Source organism: Cervus elaphus, chromosome 2, assembly GCF_910594005.1.
Source record: "Cervus elaphus chromosome 2, mCerEla1.1, whole genome shotgun sequence".
Classification (NCBI taxonomy): domain Eukaryota; kingdom Metazoa; phylum Chordata; class Mammalia; order Artiodactyla; family Cervidae; genus Cervus; species Cervus elaphus.
In genome coordinates, this window is record NC_057816.1 from 3,757,379 (window position 1) to 3,777,135 (window position 19,757).

At 55.5% G+C, this 19,757-nt stretch overlaps 1 protein-coding gene across 9 annotated transcripts in view; it reads right to left on the reverse strand.

Moving 5' to 3' along the window:
* The window catches only part of ANO1 (anoctamin 1), a 170,107-nt gene that overhangs the window by 73,422 nt on the left and 76,928 nt on the right, over positions 1-19,757 (reverse strand). For all 9 annotated transcript variants that reach the window (XM_043924290.1, XM_043924285.1, XM_043924300.1 and 6 more), the window contains one exon: positions 15,313-15,645. In XM_043924290.1, the coding sequence (XP_043780225.1) occupies positions 15,313-15,645 (333 nt within the window). The remainder of the gene's footprint in view (positions 1-15,312; positions 15,646-19,757) is intronic.

The window sequence follows — 19,757 nt, forward strand, 5'->3', positions numbered from 1 at the left end:
TCCTGTGGCTAGCAGAACAAGCTTGGGCTCAGTAATACAACGAGCTCGATGGGGAAGCCTGGACCACTGCTCCCTTTATGGATGGGGACACTGAGGCTTGGAGAGGTGAAGTTACAGCCTAGGTTCCTCAGAAAATTAAAACGACAGCCACCATCTGACCCAGCCATCTCACTTCTGGGTAGCCAGCCCAAGACAATGACATCAGGATCTCAGAGAGCCAAGTGCACTCCCATGTTCACTGCAGCCTTGCTCTCCGACAGCCAAGATACAGAGACGGTCTGAGGGGCGTTCAGTGGTGAGCAGATCAGGAAAGTGTGGGAGATAGATACAGTGGGGTATTATCCAGCCATATAAGAAGGCAGTCCCGCCATTTGTGACCACACAGACAAACCTGGAGGATAGTCTGCTCAGTGAAACTAGTCAGACAGAGCGACAAGCATTGTATGGTATCACTTATGTGTAGAATCAATAAAAGCCTATTTCACAGGCATGGAGTACAGGAGTGGTTGCCAGGCGCTGGTCAGGGGGATGGGGAGATGTAGGTGAGAGAGACCAACTTTCAGTTATAAGATAAAGTTCTGAGGACCTACCGAACAGCAGGGTGACCGTAGTTAATAATATGGTATTGTGTACTTGAAAGGTGTTGCGAGACCAAAGCATCCTCACCATACACATGTGCACACACACGCACATGCACGTACACACACACACACACAGAGCTAACTGTGTGAGGCGATGCATATGTTGGGCAGTCATTCCATGACGTCTATGGGCATCAAGTCATCACAATGTAGACTTGAAATACACAAAACTGAATCTATCAATGACTCCTTAGTGAAGCTGGGGGTCTAAAATCAGGGCCTGGCACCTTGTGGCTGGTGGGTGTGGGAACCCGGGTTCACGTGCAGGCTGTACACACTCTTAATCACAGGTGAGGCCTGAAGCAGCCCAGCAACTCTCTATTTTTCTTTTGCTGTTTTTCTCTCTTCCCCTTGCCATTTGTGTTTAACAGATTCCCAGTATCGAGTGAGCAGTGTCAATGCAGCAATAATGTTTCCCCATCTAAGGCGGGCGCATGTAATACCAACAGACTTCCCAATCGCCCTGAGATAACTGGGGTGCTGCACCACAACATAAAGCAAAGAAACACGACATTCCCTGAGACAGAGCTGCCTGACGGCAGTGGGAACTATGGTCCACCAGACTTCCCAAGGGGACCCCCAGGGGCTTGGAGCCCACGCTGGGCCCCCCAGCTTGAGGCCACACTTGCCTTTCCACCATTCTGGGGATCCTGGCGGAAGAAAGCCATGGAAGGGGGATGGTGTGGCTGGCCCGTGGGACTCAGGGCAGGACTGACTTGGGTCTGTGCTGGGCTCCATGTCCAGTCACCACCTTTGGAGTGTACAGAGTTCTTGGGATCACTGTAGGTTTTTGCAAAAAGCAGTGGAGCTGAAGTCACTTAGGATGGTCTTTAAGAAAAAAATCCTCAGTGGGCCAAACACATTCACTCAACGCCAGCCTCGGCCCCTAGTGAGATGCAGACTCCTGCTCATCTGTGGCTGGAGCACCAGGGCAAGGGGAGCCTCCCAGACACCACGTGCCATGTGGGGTTCTTCCCCCACTTTGAGTGAAGGGCTGCACCCCCCTGGATGAGCCTGGCTCTCCCCTCCACCTCTGACGATGAGGCCCCCACACCTCCCATGACCAGAGGATCCAGCCTCTCCCGGGGCCTCTGTGTCACTGCACAGGCCTTGTCCATGTGGCCCCAGCATGCAGGGTGAGTCCTGTGTGGAACCTCCCAGCTCGCTGGCCTTGCTGCCCACATCGGGGCCATGCAAGAGCACCACGTGTCCGCTGAACGAGTGGATGAGGGCCCCTAATAATGATGGTGATGACGAGGAGGAGGAGGAGGTGAAGGGGGCTGAGATCTAAGTGTCAGTCCCTGATTCAGGCATCTGTGCGTATTAACTCATTTAACCTCATGACAAGGTTGTGTGTGTGGTGGTGGGGTGGGGGGTGGGGGGTGAGTCCTGCCACTGTTCTCACCTTGGAACTGGCAAGTTCACGGTCAGTGTCCAGGGGCAGCTGCAGCCACTGGCCACAGACTGGACAGCTTTAACACAAATTCATTCTCCCCCAGTTCTGGAATCAGAAACCTGTGATCAAGGTGTGGGCAGGGCTGAGCTCCCTTCAGAGGCTCCAGGGTCGGGTCCCTCTGGCCTGGTCCAGCCCCTGGGGGACTCCAGGCCCCCCTGGGCTTGTGGCCACATCACCCTGACCTCTGCGTCTATCTGCACAAACCTTCTCCCCTGGGTGGCTCTGTGCTTCAGATCACCCCCTCTTCTCTTCCAAGGACACCCATCATTGGATTTAGGGTCCACATGCATCCCGGGTGATCTGGTGCAGAGGTCAGTAACTTACTTCCATCTCCCAAGACCTTTCATTGGAATAAGGTCACCTTTGCAGGCAGCAGGAGGAATGGACAGCTTTCGGGGCCACCACTTAGCCCACCACACTTGTCATGAGGCCACACGGGAGAGCCTCACTGGGTTTGGTGCAGGGAGCTTTGAAGAAGCGGGGTTCCAGAACCTCAGTCCTGGGGCTGCCTCAAGAAGACAGTGAGGATGAGGACACTCGGGCACAGGGACCAGATGCGCAGGGCCCGGAGGTGCACTGGTGGGCGTGGGGCTCACCTGCAGGGAGCCTGGAGCCTGACGTGACGGCCCAGGGCCGGGGGACACAGCGCATGCGTTTGGGAATGGACACATCCCAGCACGGACGAGGGGAGGCAGGCCCGGGCGCTCAGGCCAGGGGAGCCCAGATCTTCCTGCTGCCCTCAAGGGGCAGGTCGGATGGGCATAGGAGGGAGCCGTGGTTTCAGCGACCTGGGTTGGAGTCCTGGTCTGGTGCTGTGCTGTGTCTGGCGAGTGACTCCACCTCTCTGAGCCCACCTTTTGCTCCTCTTTGCCATACATGACCTGCTTCACAGCTGGGGGGAGTTCCTGGTGCTCTCAGCAACCCTGCCCAACCCCGTGGCTGGGGCCATGCCGCCTCTCCACGAACTTGAGGCCGCTAAGACCACCCCTGCACAGACTTTCTTTGCCAAGAAGCTGGAAGCCGCCTCTGCTACCCTAGGAAGCCCTGGGGCACTGAGACCCAAGAGGCAGCAAGCCTCTAGCCTGGGGGCTCCCAGGCATGGGGCTGACCACATGGGGCGCTGTGACATGTCTGTGGATGGCCCCATACGGCCAACCCCGTCTTTCCTGTTACAGCCCAGGTTTATTTCTGTGCGCTCAGTTGCACGCAAAGACCCAAAATATATTCCTCCGAGTCCGTGGAGATTTGTCTCGACGGTGGTCAAGAAGCAGTGCCCGGGCCGGCATCCCTGGGAAAACACGCTCCGCTGTTTACGTGAGCGACAGGGTCCCTCCCAGAAAAACATCTGGCAGGATCGGGAAAGGGTCGTGGGACTCGTAGGATGAGAACACATATGGGATGTTTTAAACCTTGGTGCCCGGCCTGACAGCAGTCTGCTCCTGGCGGGAAGAAACCGTGAGACGCCGGTCCCCTGCTCCAGGCGGACGCCCCAGAGCAGTGGCTTCTGTCGGGACTGGCCCCTTGGGTGGGGAGTCTGGAGGCCACAGAACCCCAGGGGCCTTGGCGTGGGTGTGGGCAGGGCCAAGGGGCTCGGGGAGGGGACGGGATCAGGGCCCTTGCAATGGACTGCCACGAAATGCTGGACAAAGAAATATAATAAGAAAACAAATGTCACACCTTAAAGTTGCTAAAGAGCCAAGAAGGCCCAGAAGAGTGACTGGGACTGTTTCATCGAAGGTGGGGGAGGGGAGGGGGAGGCTCGCCCAGCACATACTGGGCGGGGTTAAACCTCCGTTCCCGGCTCAACTCACAGGAACAGAGACCTCCCCATAGTCGCTCCTGGCACTTTCCTTTTAGAAGGAAGAAGGGAATCACAGAACAAGCAAAAACGTCCCCAGGGTGGGGGGCGGGGGCGGATTCCTGGCGGTCAAGGATGCCAAGGGCCCCTCTTGGTCCCCACAGCTGCCTGAGTCTGCCTATTGTACATCACGGTCACCCGTCTATGCTGAAGGGCGGGCTCCGAGGTTGTTGGAAGGTTGGTCTCAGCGAGGCCGAGCATGGGGTCCCTAGATGCCCCCAGAGGGCTCCGGGGCAGTACACCTCCCCAGCCCACCCCAGAGGGCCCCGTCACTGCCATCAGGGAATTAGGGGGTGCTGAGTATGCAGGCCCAAGGGTGGTGGGGGCGCCTCCACGGCATCCTGTGTGTGCACCCCACCCTGGCTCATGGTCCAGCAGGAGCTGTGGGGAGCGTGTGTACACGGCAGGGGTACACAGGACAGCTCCCGGGCACCGCCGGGCCAGGAAGCCCTGGAGCCCCAGTGGGACGCCTGGGCTGGACGTCTGACCACCACTGGGGCCTGGTCAGCTTGCCCCTCTCTGTGCCCTCGGCTTCCGCAGCTCCAAGGATAACACCACCCGGAGGGCCTCCGAGGCCAGGGCTGCTCTGCGGGAGGGGTTGTGCTCTCCTCGAATGTGCTCAAGGCCTGTGATGCCTGGTCAGTCCCTAATGACCGGGTGCATTCTTGGCAGCCCTGGGGCCTGCTTGCTCTTCCTGTTGGCACTGGGGTCCCGCGTGGGATGAGCTGGAAGGCTGGCTCCAGGCTGGGTCTGTCTGTTTAGCTGAACTTCGTGCCCCCTGGGAGGGAGAGCATCTGGCATGGGGTGGGCCTCATCCCCTCCTTCTCCTGCTCGGCGCCAGGACCGCCCTCCTTCCAGCTCCCGGAGTGGGAAGACAGGGGCCCTTTCTGGGTCACCTGAACGTGTCATCTCACGGGAGCCTGGCTTGATGATATTTGCTGAGTGATCCAGGGGGGCTGGGGGGACAGTCCTGCTGAGATCCTACTGTGTGCTGGCCGGGGATGCTCCCGCGGTTCATCCCCGACCTCTGGCAGCATCGCTGGGTTCACTTAAATACTCGTGGATGAGGGGGCAGTCTGGGACCACCACTGGGGGCTGACTCTGACTTGCTCACGCCCACCCTTCACCCAGAAGGCTCCCGGAGGGGACAGGAAAGTGCCCAGTCCCTGGGAAAGGGTCCACAGGGAGGCATTTCTGCCCCATGGTTCCTGCTGCCCACGTCTGCACCGCCCAGGAGGAGCGGTTGTGGTCACTCGGGCACGGTCACATGGGGTGCTGGCACAAGCATGCCTTCTACACATCCTGGACATGGTACCCTCGACTGTCTCCAGTGAGCCAGGACCCAGAACGCAGTCTCTGAGGGAGCTGGGGCTGCAGGACTGGTTGGGGAGGATTTACCCCTCAGCTCTCGGCATAGGGTCTGGCTCCCAAGGCCTGACTTGTTGAAGGAATAAAAGACATGTATTCATTCACAGTCCTGCTTTGATGATGGGTGGGTAGGTTACTCAGATTCACCCTCTCATGGAAAACAATTAAAAAAAAAAAAAGTGTGACGTCTTAAAGTTGCTGAAGACCTGAGAAGACCCAGAACAGCAACCGCCTAAGATGGGGAGTCTTAACAGAAGAACCCTCCTTTCCCATGGAGCTGGACTTCCAGGAGACGACACTTTCAGTTGACCCAGAAAGGGCCTCCCTCCTCCAGTCCCAGGAATTACAAGGAAGGTGGTGTTGCTGCCGAGCAGGAGAAGGAGTGGGTGAGGATCCCAGTGGGTCCAGGCACATCAGCCCGTGACCTTGGCTCAGGGTGGTCCTATCCATAATGCCCTCAGATGAGTGGAGAATGCAAGTGCCAAGCCTTTCTGGATAAGGGCACCTTCTTCCTGGGCTTGGGAACTGCCCCACGGGTTATGTAAGGGTGGTGGCCAGTGGGGAAGAGCGCCAGGCCCACCAGGATGAAAGACAGCTGGAAGAGAACCAGCAGAAGTGACCCCCTCAGCTTTGGGATTCTGAGAGGATTACATGGATAATAAATCCAATAAATCAGCTAAGCTCACCTCGTTTAGAGAAATAAACCTCAAGATAGAAAGGTCCTGCAAAGGACAGGAAACTATTAAAGAAAATGACACAGCCAACTTGGAAAAGAACCAAACAGAACTTGCAGAAATAAAAAAGTGTCATAACGAGAAGTGAAAATACAACAGACACTTTGGAAGACACTTGACCTCTTCAGGAAAGGGAGACGTGGGGGCACAGAGCAGGAGCATGCTGACAAGGTATGCAGTCCCCCTGCCCCAACCCCCTGCTCTCCAGGAAGAAAAACCAATCCTGATCTGTAGCTGCATCATTTGACAGTTTCCATGGTGTAAACACTCCCGCTGTGGCCTGATTCATGTACCAAAGGGTTAACACCCAGCTGGCAGAATTCCCGATGAGCCAGAAAGAGCTGGCTCTGGCACACAACCGGCCTAGAGACATGGGAGGACATCAGAACCACAGCCAGAGGGGCACAGATTTCAGCCCAACTACCTGGAACCCGGGCAGAGCTGTCCTTGGGGAACTTTAAAGACAAGACTCTTAAAACATGTCCAGAATTCACTTTATAACAAGTACGCAAAAACCAAAGTACGCAAAAATCCACAAAACCAAGAGAGGCCCAAAGGAAGCCAGGCGGGGTATATAAAGCCTCAGGACTTAAGACTCAAGAGACATAAAAACTTTATGGCCAAAGAAATTAATATGTAATGGTGGAATTATGAATAGAGATATGAATAGCTTCAGGACTAGACAATGGCCCCTGACACCTCACTGTAAGAGAGGCTCATGGCATAGGCACTAAGCCTAGAGGTAGGAGAGAGATGGGGCTGAAGACCATGTTTTGTTGTTCAGTCACTAAGTCACGTCTGACTCTTTGCAATGCCATGGACTGCAACACACCAGGCTTTCCTGTCCTTCACCATCTCCCAGAGCTTGCTCAAGTCAGTGATGCCATCCAACCATCTCATCCTCTGCTGTCCCCTTCTCCTCCTGCCTTCAATCTTTCCCAGCAACAGGTTCTTTTCCAATGAGTCAGTTCCTAGCATCAGTGGCCAAAGTACTTCAGCTTCAGCATCAGTCTTTCCAACGAATATTCAGGGTTGATTTCCTAGAGGATTGACTGGTTGGATGTCCTTGCTGTCCAAGGGACTCTCAAGAGTCTTCTCCATCACCACAGTTCAAAAGCATCAATTCTTTGGCGCTCAGCCCTCTCTATAGTCCAGTTCTCACGGTTCAGGGCAAAGAGTGTGACATGAGGACTCAGCACCCAGGTTCAAGTGCTGGCTCTGCCCCTGTTGGGCCCAGGGGCCTTGATCTCCTTGCCCCACCTCTCAGGGCCTCAGTCCCTTCCCTCGGTAAAGGGACCAGACCCCTGTACCACAAGGCGGGTCAGGGTGCCCACACAGGGTGGGGGTTTGCGTCCAGGCTGACAAATCCCCAAGAACATCTGTTGCTGCACTGTCCTTACATACGGAGTTGTTGAAATTAGACTTGAGGTGCCTCAGAGTGGAGAACCCCCACCCCAATGTCCAGGCCATGAGGAGAGACCCACCCCCCAGCCCCACTCCATGCTCATCACCGCGCTTAGCCAAGTCTGGGAATGGTCTCAGGACACCAGCTCATGCCCACAAGCCCTCAGCTGGAAACTGCAAGAAACATGCCTCTCCCCCATCCCTGTTTCCATGGCAACCCTTCCCACCCCCCTGGGATGAAGGACGTGCCATCACCTCCATTCTACAGATGGAAAAATTGAGGTCCCGAGTGGGGAAGCCACGTGCCTGAGGCTGCTCAGCCCCCAGGACGTGGCCGGGCTGGGTCTGGACCCGCACACGTGGCCTCAGAGGGGCTGGGCGGGGTCCGAGCCTCCCTGGGAGCTCAGGTGCCCTCACCGCCTGACCGTGCATCCTGGAGTCTGGTGTGGAGGCGGCTCCCATCCTCCTGCAGGCAGCTCCTCGCTTGCTCTCCAAAAAACAACTTCCACAAAGACGGGAAACAGATGCCGCCGCGGCCCCCACCAACTCTGGGGAGGAACGAGCAGAAACTACAGCCCGCCAGCTCTGGGGTGCGGTGGCGAGCCCTGAACGGCAGCATGAAAGCAAACTGACCCTGTAGGGTTCACGTGTCTGCGGCCTTAGCAATTCTGCCAAAGCCAGAGTCAAGTTCAACAGCAGGGCAGTGCAGGCCTCGGTCACCCCCAGTACTTAGCCAGGATTTTACTGTGTGGCCTTCTCGGCAATGACCACTGGACATAAATAATGCTCTGGCTTTGAGGCTGGACTTGAAAAATGCTGATGGGTTTCAGTTATAAGGAAACATGTTGGCCCACAAGCTGCTCTTGTCCGTTTACTGGGAACCCTGGCCGCTGACCCCAACGCCATCGGAGGGGCAGAGGAGTGGGGGGTGGGCAGAAGAGGCACTTCTGGAGAAGGAAGGCCTGGGCCGCCTCCCTCCAGGAGCTTTCCCCCATCATTTCCATCCTGTCTGCTGCCCCAAGGATCTCTGACATGACACCCCTTCTGGACCCTCATGTGTGATACTGACTTCAGGGACCGTCTTCTGGATCAAGGTGTCAGATTCTGATTTGACAACCAGGGCCCCTCTTGTGGGTGGCTGGGGAAGCAACTTTTAAGCTGAGTTCCTCTGGGCCCAAGGTACGCGGGGGAGGGTGGGGTGCAAGTGGGACACCTGTGATCACAGCCAGTTGGCCAGGTTCAGCCTCCATGCGTCCTATACATGAAGTTATGAGCACGTTTCTTCCAGGCCCACCACTCCCCACTCCGCTGGGTTCCTGGCGCGGGGCACCCAGTGTGTGTGGGAGTCTCTGTCTGGGCTACCTCTGGGGCACTGGACAGGGGATTGGGGACTTGCATGGACACTGGGGGGGTGTACTTCCTTGGGGAAGTTTCTGACGGCTCCTGGGGAAACACCTGCACGCTCCGCACACCTCCAAGCATGGAGTAGGGTCAGCAGTTTATACACCCTGGGAGCAGGTGAGAAGTGCAGTGTGGGGCACTCCTAGACCTGCTGAGTCTGAACCTGCATCCTGACAACCTCAGGGGCTTCCGTGCACACCCCGGGACCCTGCACCGAGGCAGCCAGGCCAAGGCTTGGTCCCCGCCAGACCACCTGCCCTGCTCAGCCCTCCAACCACGAGCCGTGTCTGCCCCACCCATGGCTGCACCTTGAAGGGTCCTGCGTGAGCTTCCCCCACTCCTGGGATAACCGCTCGTGTATAAAGGCTCAGCTTTGAGGTGGGGTGAATGGTGCCCTCCAAAAGAGACACCCACATCCCAACTCCCCATATTTGCGAGGGGGCCTTTATTTGGAAATGGGGTCTTTGCAGATGAATCAAGTTAGATAAGGTTACAGTGGATTAGTGGGCCTTATGCAGAATGATGGGTGTCTTTACAAGAAGAGGAGAGATGCACAGAGAGGAGGAGGCAGTGTGAGGAGGAGGTGGAGGCTGGGGGGCTGTGGCCACAAACCCAGGAATGCCTGGAGCCCCCAAAACTGGAAGAGCTGGGAGTGTTATTCCCCCAGAGCCTGGGGGGCACCCGGTCCTGCTGGCACCTTGACTTTAGACTTCTGGACCCCAAAACTGGGAGAGAATCAATTAGTATTGCTGTAAGCCTCCCCCCTGCCCCCAGTCTGTGGCCGTGGGTATCAGAAGCCTCTCTCGGGACACTCAATGTTCTGTGTCTCTAGGATCCAGCCCCCCCACAGTGCGCTCAGCCAGGCTGGTTTTCCCCCAGTCATCACGGGATGTCTGCTCAACAATAAACCTGACTCGGGAGAAAGGCTCACACCGCACACAGGGGCCCCGTTGGTGTGGGGCTCGAAGCCCATTTTGCCCCAGAGCGGCTCAGCCTCACACACCCGCTGACCCTGGGGGAGCAAAGGGGGTCACACACCTCTGCAACCCCTGTGACCTGCACACCCTGCCCGGTCGCAACTGCAGACGACTGGGCCAGCAGACATCTCGGGGTGGGGGGGACTTGCTCATCTGCCCCCATTCCTCTTGCATCACTGTCCTTCTGCATCCCCCCATCCCTACTCCTGGGCTTCCCTTGGGCTTTCCCTGTGGCTCAGCTGGTAAAGAATCCGCCTGTAATGTGGGAGACGCAGGTTCAATCCCTGGGTTGGGAAGATCCCCTGGAGAAGGGAAAGACTACACTCTCCAGTACTCTGGCCTGGAGAATTCCATGGACTGTATAGTCCATGGGGTCGCAAAGAGTCAGACACGACTGAGCAACTTTCATTTCATTCATCCCTGTCCCTGGTCCAGCCTGTCTAGCTGGCCCTCCATGTTGGGGCCCCGGGGGACACTGGTGACATCTGGGGACATTTTCGGTTGCATTTAGGAATGCTGCAAGATATCAAATGCCAGCAACTCCAAGGCCGAGAAATCCCACTTTAAGACTCTTCATCTTTTGGGGGTCATTGTTTGAGTATCCAATGGAGTCCAGGGATTTCTCTCTCCCTGGGGAAGCACGCATAAGCCCCAGTTTTGTTTCGCAGTGGACAAGGCTGTGTGGCTGGGCTCTCTCCGAGGCTATCTTGTTCCCCAGACCCTCTCACTTCTTGTAATCAGAGCACATTCGGGAATGAGTCATCCTAGGCGTCTCTCCGCTAATCGCGCTGGCGTGGACCCGTGCACACCCCGCACGCTGCCTGTGCCCAGCGGCCCCTGAATAGACTCTGGTCTCGAGCAGGGGAAGGCAACAGGCTGCCTGGGGCCTGACTCACCTCAGGGGACAGCTCGGGGTTGCAGGGGCCTTGGAAAAGTCGCTTATGATCTGAAGACGCCACAGGAAGATGGTTCATGCTCAACTCCAGCTGCTTTGAAATCTTGAATTGTCTGGTTTATGCCACAGTAACATTTTCATCTAAAAAGGGCCCAATCAGGGACTTCCCCAGTGGTCCAGTGGCTAACACTCTGCCTTCCAATGCAGGGAGTCTGGGTTCAATCCCTGGTTGGGGAACTAAGATCCCGCATGCTGCAAGGTGTGGCCCAAAGTTTTTCTTTTTTCAAAAAGGCCCAATCAACTGCTGAAAACCTTTTGAGGTTATAGAACCAAATCATCACTGAAATTTGGGGTCACTGTGACCTTGTGATTTGTATTAATAATAAGAAATACATTTTTGGTCTTTGTCCCCCGGCCCTGGCACAGAACTCCTAAAACTCTGGGAATTTCCTAAGTGGGGAGAGCAGTCAAGGTGTCTCTTGTTAGGTGAATGAGGTGACTTTTTGGAGAGTGATTCCTTTCCAAAGGGTGGGGGCTGGTTGCCAGGGGAACTAACCACATGGTTAGAGGATTGGAAGTTCCAGTCCCTCCCCGCCACCACGTCTGGGAAAGCGAGAAGGGCTTCCGTTTGAAGAAATCACCAACAGCCAGTGATTTAATCAATTGTGCTTGTGTGATGAAACCTCCATAAAACCCCCCAAAACAGGGTCTGGACAGCTTCTAGGGTTGGTGAACACGTGCAGAGGTGGGGAAAGTGGGCCTTGGACAGCGTGAAATTCTGTGCCTCCCCCTACACACCATGTCCTATGCATCCCCTTCCATCTGCTGTTCCTGAGTTTATTACCTTTTATAATAAAGCTGTGATCTAGTAGGCAACGTGTTTCTCTGAGTTCCATGGACCACTCTACAAATTAATAGAACCCAAAGTCGTTAGAACCTCTGAACGGTAGCCAGTGGGTCAGAGCACAGGTGACCATCTGGGCTTGCAAATGATGGCTGGAGTGGGGGGAGGGTGTTGTAGGGCTGAGCCTTTAACCTGTGGCGTCTGGCAGTACTCCCGGGTAGGCAGTGTCCACACTGAGTTACATTGCAGGACCCCCAGCTGGTGTCAGAGAAGGGCTGGGTGGTGCTGGGGGAAACAACACATGCGTGTTGGAATTGGGAGAAGAATCCTCACCACTTATTGGTACAACTCGATCTTTTCTGGTGGCCATAACCACTGTCTTTATGTTTGCTGTTTATTTCAAAGTCAAGAAGTTTTTAAAAAGATATGTGTGGCGAAGGATTTAATTGGACTTGGAAAGGCTCTTCTTTCTCCTTTGTAAGGATGGCCATTCCATTATCACATGAGCAATAATGATATATGACTGAATATTCACATCACCAGTGAGAATTTCCCGAGTGCCAGACTCTAAGTTAAGCACTTTAGGATAAACCAGTGATGTAATGGCTTGTTTCCCAGGTGGCTCAGAAGAAAAGAACCTGCCTGCCAATGCAGGAGAGGCAGGAGACCTGGGTTCAATCCCTGGGTCGGGAAGATCCCCTGGAGGAGGAAATGGCAACCCATTTCAGTATTCTTGCCTGAAAAAGTCCATGGATAGGGGAGCTAGGGGGCTACAGTACACAGGGCTGCAAAGAGTTGGACATGAATGAGCAACTGAACATGCACACAGTCATGTAAAAACTGTTGTTATCTCTGTTTGGCAAATGGTGAAGCTTTGTTGTTGTTCAGTCATCAAATTTTGTCTGATTCTTTGCGACCCCATGGAGTGTAGCACTCCAGGCTTCCCTGTCCATCGCTATCTCCCAGAGTTTGCTCAAACTCATGTCCATTGAGTTGGTGATGCCATTCAACCATCTCATCCTCTGTCGTCCCCTTCTCCTCCTGCCCTCAGTCTTTCCCAGCATCAGGGTCTTTTCCAGTGAGTTGGCTCTTTGCATCAGGTGGCCAAAGCACTAGAGCTTCAGCTTCAGCATCAGTCCTTCCAATGAGTATTCAGGGTTGACTGCCTTTAGGAATGACTGGTTTGATCTCCTTACTGTCCAAGGGACTCTCAAGAGTCTTCTCCAGCACCACAATCTGAAAGCATCAATTCTTTGGTGCTCAGCCTTCTTTGTGGTTCATCTCTCACGTCCGTACATGATTACTGGAAAAACCATAGCTTTGACTGTACAGACCTTTGTTGGCAAATTGATGTCTCTGCTTTTTAATACCTTGTCTAGGTTTGTCATAGTTTTCCTTCCAAGGAGCAAGCGTCTTTTAATTTCATGGCTGCAGTCACCATCCACAGTGATTTTGGAAATAAAATCTGTCACTGTTTCCACTTTTTCCCCATCTACCATTTATTTGTCATGAAATGATGGGACCAGATGCTATGATATTAGTTTTCTGATTGCTGAGTTTTAAGCTAGCTTTTTCCCCATCCTCTTTCACCCTCATCAAGAGGCTCTTTAGTTCCTGTTCACTTTTTGCCATTAGAGAGGTATCATCTGCCTATATGAGGTTATTGGTATTTCTCCCGGAAATCTTGATTCCAGCTTGGGATTCATCTAGCCTGGCATTTTGCATGACATACTCTGCATATAAGCTAAATAAGCAGGGTGACAATATACAGCCTTGACGAACTCCTTTTTTCATTTTGAACCAGTCTGTTATTTTATATCCAGTTCTGACTGTTGCTTCTTGACCTGCATGCAGATTTCTCGGGAGACAGGTAAGGTGTTCCTCTCTCTTTAAGAATTTTCCACAGTTTGTTGTGATCCACACAGTCAAAGGCTTTAGCGTACTCAATGAAGCAGAAGTAGATGTTTTTCTAGGATTTCCTTGCTTTCTCTATGATCCAAGAGATGTTGGCAATTTGATTTCTGGTTCCTCTGCCTTTTCTAAATCCAGCTTGTACATCTGGAAGTTCTCAGTTCATATACTACTGAAGCCCAGCTTGAAGGATTTTGAACATTACCTTGCTAGTATGTGAAATGAGTGCAACTGTACAGTAGTCTGAAGCTTTATGCCTTGCGAAGGACAGGCAGAAGGTCTGGTATCTGGCCAGGAGGGTGTGAATTATTGGACGCTGGGGTAGGGGGTCCTTTCAAACTTGAGATTTTAAAATTGTAGTCAGGAAAGAGTGGCAGAGACAGAGAATGAATCCCAGGTGAACAGACAAGGCACCCATCACACTGCGCCCAGGATCACAGTTCCCGGGACAGGCTCCACCACCAGGCTCCCTCCAACCTCTTCTGCTTCTGACGGAGGCCACTGGCTCCTCCAGTTATAAAGGACACCCTGAAATCAAGCCTCTATAGTAGCTGCATTGTTCCAACAAAAGGCCACGGGGCTGGCTGGGTGGGACTGGGAAAAGCCAGTGTGAATGACTGCTCTCTCTCCTGAGCGGCCCCAGCTCAGGTCTAAGCCAAAGCGAGACAGAAAACACTAAAGGACCAGCATATGCCTGTCTGTGGCTGCTGCGCTCAGAGCACTTCAGAGACAGGCTCTCGGCCACCCGGTTAGGATCCAACTTTGCGTCCTGACCGTCAGAATGTTTTAGGTCCCTCACATCCTCACAACTCCAGTAGGAACCAACCCCACAGCTGAACTCACCGAGATCTGCCAGGTAACCAAAGCCCCACCAGTGGGGTGGTCCCTGCTGGCCTTGACCTCCGGGTCAAGGTGGAACAAGGGCCGTTAAGCAAGTTTGGTTGCTTTCAGGCAAAATAGCATCAAAGTATGAAAGAGCGTTCATACCTGCTCCCCGGTCACTAGATTTCTAGCTTGAGTACCGCGAAAACCTTCTCGTCACCAGACCCAAAGCGTTCACCATTTAAGGACTGGGTGGTTCTCATTGAATAAAACAGGAAACTAACACCACCTTCTATTTTGAACGTTCCCTATGGACTCACGGCTCCCGAGGTCTACCTGCTGGCTACGTTCTCTGCTCTGAGCATGCTGTTGAGACTTCAGCTGATTCTTGGTTAACCTGTACAGTGACAGCACCTCGGGCTGGGGGCCTGAACCCCCAGTGCTCACGGAAGGAAGGCCCCCAGCCCCTCGTGCACAGAGAGGTTAAGCAGCCGGTGCGGGAGCACCAGCAAGTCCGCTGAGAAGCTTGGGGCGGGGGGCGGACTGATGGTCCCCAGGGTCACCAAGGTCATCTCTGCACACTGGCGTGCTTTGCCGCCACCGGGGCAGCCTGCAGATCAGGTGAGCGGACCTTCTGCTTTACCCGGGAAACGTGCCCTGACAAAGGCTCTCCGGCTTTGCCAAGGAGGGGAGCTCCGGAAACCAGTGCGACGGTCACCGAGTTCGGCGCACCAGGGCCCCCGGGGGATCAGCCTGGCCAACCTCCTCACTCGACAAGCTGAGAAACCAAGGCCCTGAGAAGCCGAAGTCGAGCGCCAGGGAGGCTCCCGGGAGAGCTTCGTCCTCTGCCCAGCTTCCCAGGGGAGGAACTGACCGGAGCAGGAAATGACCCCCCTGGTCAGGGCGGAGGAGCCCAGCCCCTCCTCCGGGGCAGCGGTGGGGGCCGTCCGGCGGCTGCCTTCCCGCCCGCCCCCCGCCCGTCCAGGATCAGGGCCACTTACATCCTCGTCCCGCTCCAGCTCCAGGCCGGCCTCCACCAGGTTGCCCTCGTACTCCTCCCGGCGGAAGCGCTTGTCATCCTCGTGGTAGTCCAGCGGCGGCTCGGGCTCGCCCGCGCCCACGGGGCCCGCCTTCCCGGGCAGAGGCTGGTCCTGCCGGGCGCTGCGGGCGGCCAGGCCCGCGTCGCCGTGCTGGGCCCTCCTGGCCAGCGTCCTGCCGCCCGAGGCCCTCTTGTGATGGTACACCAGGACATAGTCCACCTTGCGCTTGCCATCGCGGAAGTACAGGCCGAACTTGCACTCGGCGTCCGGGTCCACGGACAAGGAGTTCAGCAGCTGTGGGGAGGAGACAGCCGCTTGCCGTCAGGGGCTCGGAACGGGCCTGCAGAGGGGAGCGCGTCGCCAAGCCACCGGCCGCCCAACCGCCCGCCACCCCACGCCGCCCACCCTCTCCACTGCTGCCCTCTGACGGCAGGGGCTCAGACCGCCTGAGCACACTGCAGAAGGCCCTGCCTTCCAGGGACTGGCATTCGGGAGGAGCCGTCCCTGCTCGCATCAAGTGCAGATGCCAACCTTGGATGCTCTCACGCAAAGGCGTCCTGGCTCTGCGGAGGAAGGGGGCGGGCCCCCTGGGGAGGACCAGTGGCTCGAACAGGGTGTGGATCTGCAGGGCCAACCCCTAGGGGGTGCTCCTCTCACACAGCGTCCTGGGCGGAGCAGAGCAGACCACGTCTGCTGGTTGTGACTCTGATGGCCAGTGAGCCTGGCGACGGCAGGTCAAGGTGACCACCAGCCTGTTATAGCCCTCGCCTGGCCTGGCTCTGCCACCGATGAGCCGTGCAGTCAGGGGCCAGGCACCTGCTGTGTTAGTCTGGGTTCTCCCAGACCGACTCCCAGACCCTGAGTCGAGTATTTGGGCTCAGCTGGTGGTCTCAAGGGCCAGAGCGAGGGCAGAGGTGGTAGAGGTGGGATCAGGGGTCAGGGGAGCTGCACGCGCAGTCCTGCCTCAGTTTCCTCCTCCGCCTGTCCAGGGAGCCAGGGAGATGGAGCCTGGGGGGCAGGGCTCAAAGTCCAGGCACCCCACAGGCCCACAGCGCATGGCTTCTGTGGAAATCACAACCGGCTCTCAAACTCCCACGGGAGTCAGACGGTTGTCGAGGGTATTAGGGTCCCCAGCAAGCTGGTCTCAGAAATAGGAGAAAATAAATAAAATCACACTGGGAAGAGGCCTCACTCTGCACCATTCAGAGTCCTCAGAGCTGGGCTGGGGCTGAGAGGCCGGGTCCATGGCCCGTTCTGGGAGGGCCGGGGGGCTGGGGGGCAGAAGGAGGCCCATCTCCCCTCCCCCAGCCAAGGACAGAGACCACGGACCACCCCAGCATCTTTGGTGGGTCATGGGGGACGGGTGGGAAAAAGTTGTTTACCTCAGTTTGTCGGGGAAACTGAGGCCTGGTGAGGGGCGCCTGAGGCGACGATGCACGCGGGCTGAGTCCAGCCTGGAGTCTGCACCCAGGGACCCCCACCCAGAGGTACCAGGGACCCGGGGTGACACTCCTTCCCAGCACGGCTACATCCGCTCATGCAGTCCCTGCTCGAGGCCCACTAGAATCAGGGCTACTGGATCTGGAGGAAGTTGGGGTCCGGCAAGTGAAGCGGTCAGCCCCGGCTGCCCTTGCTGACCCTTCGTGGCCTGCTCCACTGGACACTGTTGCATCACTGCAGCCGCCCAGCTGGGCCACGGTTCCAACCCCCCTGCTCCCAGAACCACAGGGAAGGTCAGGGTGGAGGGGGGCTTGGGGCAACGAGAGCCCCCAGGTACATGTAGGCTTGGTCCCTCTCCAGCGAGGAGCCCTGGGGGACACTCTCCCTGCTCTGTAAAATGGGTGGATAATGGAAGCTGCCCCCAGCAGCAGCGAGGAGGACTCACTGAGTTAAAGAGCACCCGGTCTGGGTGGACCCTCCTGCTAACTCTTGGGACAGGTGCCCGGAGGCCATCCCGTCTCCCAGCCTTCCATCCCGGTGCCAACAGCAGGCGCTCAATCCCCTGGATATCCCAAGAGGGGCACGGAGAGCTGGTAGAGAAGGGGTTCCTCTCCTCGCAACGGGGGTGGGCAGAAAAGCCAGAAGGCCGCCCAGGGACAGTTGCAGACACTGGCAGTGCTGATGAATGACGCTGCTGCCGGCGGGCAGGGTGAGTGCACGGGAGGCGGTCAGCGCCAGGTGGACACGCGGGCCCCAGGCAGGCAGGGCTGAAGGGCACAGGGCCTGCTGCCAGCAGACCCCCCGCGTCTCTACAAGGGGCTCCTCCTTATTTTCCAAATGGGCAACTCAGATCTTTCGAGCTGACCCAGGGGCCGCGTGCAGCGCCCGAGGGCGGGAGTGCTCCTCCTGGTCTGCCTGCAGCATCCTCCCGTTTCCTCACCCACCTCCCCCCACGGGAGTCAGGACGCCTCGTCCCCTCCTCCCTGTCTTTTTAAACGCTCGGCACTAACTGCGTGGTTCTGGAATGAACGTATGCGTGTGTGAATGAATGACACAGGGGTGGGTTTTGCACATGGCTACTGGTAGGGGCCACCAGATCAAGCATACGGAAGCTGAGACTCAGCCAGACCAGAGTTTAGACACTACACCCCCTACCCCAGCTCTAAGACTCAGTTTTTCCATCTGCAAAATGGGGACAAAAACATCTCCTCGACTGAGGTTGGGGAAAAGTGAAAGTATTAGTCGCTCAGTCATGTCTGACTCTTTGGGACCCCTGGACTGTAGCCGGCCAGGCCCCTCTGTCTATGAAATTCTCCAGGCGCAAGAATACTGGAGTGGGTGGCCATTCCCTTCTTCAGGGGATCTTCCTGACCCAGGGATCAAACCCGGGTCTCCTGCACTGCAGGCAGATTCTTTACCCTCTGAGTCACCAGGGAAGCCCAAGGAAGGTAGAAAGATGGCTCCTTGAGCTGAGGGAAGAATAGGTCAGGGGCCCAAGTTCCCCTTCACAGTAGGGGTGCCCTGAGCCAAACACCATGAACAGGGAGAGGGCAGTCTACCTGCCTCTCCAAACTCTTAGAAAAGGACAGAGGAGGAAAGTGGAGCCCTGAATCCACACCTTGGTCGCTGCACTGGGGCCCAATTCTTTCTTCATACTTATTTTTTTATGGCAGTATAGCTGATTGACAAGGCTATGTTAATTTCTGCTGTACGGCAAAGTGATTCAGTTATACATAAATACATAGTCTTGTTGTGAAATGTTCTTTTCCACTGTGGTTTCTCATAGGATATGGAACATACCTCCCCGTGCTCTACAGTAGGACCTTGCTGTTAAAAACCTACATCTGCTAACCCGTCTCCCACTCCATCCTTTCCCCGCCCCCTTGACAACCACAAGTCTCTTCTCTGTATCCAGAACCCAGTGTATTCTTTAATATGGCTTCTTACCTGGAGTTGGAGCTCCAGGAACTGAATTCACTCATTCGTGTGCAATAGACCAAGTCAGGGCATGTCTCAATGATCATTCTAAGAGAACCTGCTATATTCACTTTTTCCAAAAATGGGGAAAATGAAATCAGGGACCTGCAAAATTTCTTTCCATCTTGGGACTCTCTGAATTTCAACTCCAATCTGAATATCACTCTGAAACACTTTTACTCCAAAAAAATTTAAATGAAATCACCCGCATTGCATATTAACTTATGATTAATGGGCTAATTCCGTGATCCATAGACAGATCGTCTCCAACAGCAGATAAAGAGAACGCGCTCTTATCTCGCAGGCAGGCAGACGCCAGCATCAAGTGTCTGTCTCCGGGGTGTCTGGGCTTGTTGGGACATAGATTCAAGGCCACTGACAGCCCTCAGTGTGAAGGAAGAAAGTAGAAACACTCAAAGATTAACACAAAGAAAACTTCATGAAATGAGTTGCACCCACCAATCTGGGCTCTAACTTTTGCATTATCTCTTATACCTCTTACTACAGGAACAAGGAAATGACATTTACCCTTGAACTTGGGAATGAGAATAAGGAGAGGCACAGACAAGGAGACTGGGGCAGGGTTTATTCTGACGGCCGATGTAAATGATGTCGACACCCCCAGTACGGGATGCGAGTCTGGGAACCGGATGGGGACTTTCTGAAAGGCAGTCCACGCCCTCTGGGCTTCATCTGCTGGGAGCCGCCTTCTCTGGGTGACTCAAGGTAGTGAGTGAGCAACAATCGCTGGCATGAGCGGTCTTAGGGATGCCCTGGGAGGCTCTCCCTGGCACAGTGCCTGCCCAGCGGCACGGACAGGCCCCCGGCTCCCGGAGTCGCTGCGTCCAGCCTCTCTGAAGCCCTCTCTCTCTGGTGGGACGCTGCTCAGCCTGCCTTCCTGTGGCCACGTGCCCCTGATTCACAGCCCTCCAAGCCCATCATACCTGGAACCTCCCCATAGTAAGAGCTGTGTGCAAAGGAAGACACAC